Raw genomic sequence first — 3,687 nt, 5'->3', positions numbered from 1 at the left:
GTCCCACCATCTATCTGGATCAGTGACAAGTGTAGGAAACTTCCTGGATTGAGTCGTATAAAAGCAGCAAGACAGACAGATCCCTTTTAGCACTGGACAGAGGAGACCGACCGATCTGTTCTGGCTGCTGCTGGGCTCTGCAACAAGACTTTAAGCTACAACGAATACCACTTCTGAAGCATTAGATTCTCAATCAAGCCTTTTCATCTTCCACTGCAAACATGTGCTGTGAGTTTGGTGATCTGAAAGCAAAGATAGCGGCTTTAGAAACTAAGCTGCAGGACAGTGAAAACCAGATTGCAGCTCTGAAGAGCAAAGGTAGAGTGGATCTTTTTATGTTGAAGATTTCAGGACTAAAACAACATGTTATCAGTGCTGTATTATGAAGCTTATGTGTGAATATTTTTCCTTAATACAGAGGGGAAAAAGCTGGCCTTCAGTGCAGAGGTAGGCCCGAGAGGAGCTGTCGGACCTTTTGACTCAGAGACGACACTCGTCTACCAGACCGTGATCACGAATGAAGGAAATGCCTACAATTCATCAACAGGTAAAATCAACTTTGAAGAAACTTCTCTAATGAGATAACACCAGAAAGCTGCATGTTGAATCATTAAATTATCAGCTGATTCATGTCTTGTTCTTAGTAGGCTTTTCTATGATCTTAACCTTCACCATTTTAAAGTTTTTGCTTCATCATTTTGGTCTGAGCTAGAGTCACCTTACGTCTTCTTTATGCTTCCTGTGCGGACGGCTGCACAGACAAAAAATGACGCTGAATCATGATGCGGAAACATCTGGTGCATTAATACCTAGCACCGGCTTCCTCTTCACCGTAAACTGATATTCTCCAGATGGCTCAGGGGTAGTGTCTTAAAGAACCACGTCTGTAGCGTGTGTTGTTGTCTTTACAGGAATTTTCAGTGCACCTTATGATGGAATTTACTACTTCACCATCTTCCACCACGCTGGAGGAGGACCAGGGACCGAGCTGTTCCTCTACAAGAATGACCAGCGTGTGGTGCAGACGCAGGATCACCCAGCGGTTCACGAGACGGCTCATAATGGAGGGAATGCCGTATTCCTGCAGCTGAATCAAGGAGACCAGGTGTATGTGCGCATGGGTCCAAACCAGCACGTGTGGGGCTCTGGACTCCACACGACCTTCAGCGGGTTTCTGGTCGACATGTGAGATCAGATAAGACGGCAGCTGCCACCATGATGAAATGATTTTCTTCTGACATGTTTATTCTGAAAATGGGGGGGGGGGGGGGGGCAGTTGGCTTGATAATCTTGATGCAATTTGACCCTTAGGAGGTTTGAATGGATGCAAGACAAAGGATACACAAAGAAAAGCCAATGTCTTTGCAGATGAAACCTGCAGATAAACCTTATAGGTTTGAAATAAAGCTTAACTTTACCAGATGTTCTTACCTTATGTGTAGCTACATAAAAATGATAAAAGAACAAGTTTGACCAATAAAGTGAGAAAATGTCAAACAGATGAAATGTGTCTTTTGTGTCAAAATGAAAACTCTGGGAATGCCTCAGCTATGAAACAGACTTTGATTCCCCTATGTGGCAAACACAACCATCATTAACCCTGAAGAGATCCTCGGGGCATTTTGTGCCATTCTTTATTTTTAAGCCATTTTAGCCTCATTAAATGGATATAGCTAAAATTTGCCAGAGAATGTTCATTTTTAAACAAATTTTAAAATTAGTTTCAAATTAGCATAGAATTACACATTAGTTCTTGAGGACCAAAAATGTCCCATTGAAAATCCTTGAAAATGCCATTTTTGATTCCACATTTATCTTAGCATAAACTAATGCATGCCTTTATGTTAAGATTTCATTTTGGACTACTAGCATTCATTTTAAAATTTTATATTGTCTACCAGATGGCGCTACTTTTTCCACATTCAAAGCACGCTGAGAAATTTCACACTTTTAACTGTTTTCTGCAAGAGTGCCTCACTACTGAAATGATATAAGTGTGTATGTTGGATAGCGGAGTGTGTGTAAAAAGTGTGTGTTTCATTTGCGTTTTTGTGGGTTTTTTTAAACTAAAAACAGTCGAGTTGTGAGCATACTAGCATTTAAAGGGTTAAATACCCCAAAAATATAATTAAAATTTGATATGTACATTTCAGGCTCAAGTGGTTTTAAATGACTGACTCAATTAAAGTGAAAAAAATAAAAAATAAAATATAATATTTCAAGAAAGTTTTTTGTGTGAGGATATTAAAGGAACTCTTAAGGGTTAAGAATATTTACTGTTGATATAGTTTTGTCTACAAATGAGTGGAATTTAATCTATTTCATATTTACAAGCTCCGAAAGCTAAGAAATAAGGGTCACTAGTTTACTCCTAAACGACTTGTCATTCAGCAGTACTTAACTGATTAAGAACCTAATCTTGCATATCAGATAGGTTGGCCAGAATCCATGTCTGTCTTCAGGCAAATCCATCCAGCAAAGCTCCAGTCGACAACACAGAGCCGGACTATTCAATGGCTGCTGCTGGTTAGGAGAAAAAGTTTGGATGTAGCTATGGTATAATGTCAGTGTTAGTTGAGCCGGGCCACATTTCTTTATTAAAACAAGTGCAAAGAGCCACACTGAAAGCTTTAATTGGTGGAGAATATGTTTTTGCACTTCTACTGACTGGCCCCAGCATGAGTTTTATCCACCAACAATCTCCACCGTTCATTCCAACAGTTGGCTGACGTCTGAGTGAAGTTTTAGCTACTACCTACCCGATCTACCTGATAATTCACTTTTGGCTATTTGATCATTACTGCTTTTTATCTGATCTGAAGGGCATGCCTCTCCTCGACTGGTGTATCATGTCCATTTAAGGACTTCCTTCTGCTATTTCTGACATTCCAGCACTGCTTGGTGCTGCTCTGTGATCACAACATTATGATCCCTATCATCTAACCTGCTTGCCCAGTGTAAAGTTTCCAGTCTGTCAGCCCTCTAAACTTCAAGGCTTCTAGGTTTAAGAAGCTCAACCCTCAGTCTTAATTTGCCCCTCAAAACCAAGGCCGTCTTCGAATTCGCCTACTATACTAGCAGTGCGTACTGATTTGCCCAAAATGTAGTATGCAGTATGCGAACAAATGCGAAAGTTGCAGTATGCCAAAAATACTCAGATGACGTACTGATTCGGGAAAATTTCACAGTATGCATCAGACCAGTCTGCTTCACCTACTGTTACCCACAATGCAAAGCGCCAGTTCAGAGTTCATAATGGCGGAGAGCGGCAAAACTTTCACCGGAGCAGCTGGCAGTTACAAATGGAAGTGCCATTACTTTTTATCTTTACCTTTTTAACATGTACTATAGCCAAATAAGTTGTAATAAGGTTTCTGTTGGTGTTGATTTGCTGTTACAGCTCGTAACGGCTGGAAAGGTGCTGGAAAGTGTGTAAAAAAAAAAAAAAAAAAAAATCAAATAAAAACACTTCCCAGATTTTCCTGTATGTAAATGGATGGAAAACACTGTAGCGTCATTTGCAATTGGCCAGGGTATGACATACTTCTGTATACCGGAAACCAGCTAAACCGGGCCAAGCATACTACACAATAACGGCCAACTGGCAGTCATACTGCATACTACTGTTGAACGCAGTATGCAGTGCGCAATACATACTGCATACTGCATTTGGCAGGAGTATGCAGT

At 40.5% G+C, this 3,687-nt stretch overlaps 1 protein-coding gene across 1 annotated transcript; it reads left to right on the top strand.

Annotated features, from left to right (window-relative positions):
• The first annotated feature begins 221 nt into the window (after positions 1-221).
• Positions 222-1,189, top strand: LOC121504322 (complement C1q-like protein 2). The gene is made up of 3 exons (XM_041779035.1): positions 222-318; positions 419-547; positions 912-1,189. Exons 1-3 carry the CDS (start codon positions 222-224, stop codon positions 1,187-1,189), a joined length of 504 nt encoding a protein of 167 aa, XP_041634969.1.
• The last annotated feature ends 2,498 nt before the right edge of the window (positions 1,190-3,687 follow it).

The sequence above is a fragment of the Cheilinus undulatus genome, linkage group 22, assembly GCF_018320785.1.
Source record: "Cheilinus undulatus linkage group 22, ASM1832078v1, whole genome shotgun sequence".
Classification (NCBI taxonomy): Eukaryota; Metazoa; Chordata; class Actinopteri; order Labriformes; family Labridae; genus Cheilinus; species Cheilinus undulatus.
This window is presented reverse-complemented; position numbering and strand designations above follow the sequence as displayed.

Excerpts from the sequence above, each read along its gene's own strand:
- LOC121504322 (XM_041779035.1), top strand. The coding sequence starts at position 222 with ATGTGCTGTGAGTTTGGTGATCTGAAAGCAAAGATAGCGGCTTTAGAA. Across the intron at positions 319-418 it reads TGCAGCTCTGAAGAGCAAAG|AGGGGAAAAAGCTGGCCTTC; the intron begins GTAGAGTGGATC and ends TCCTTAATACAG. Across the intron at positions 548-911 it reads TGCCTACAATTCATCAACAG|GAATTTTCAGTGCACCTTAT; the intron begins GTAAAATCAACT and ends TTGTCTTTACAG.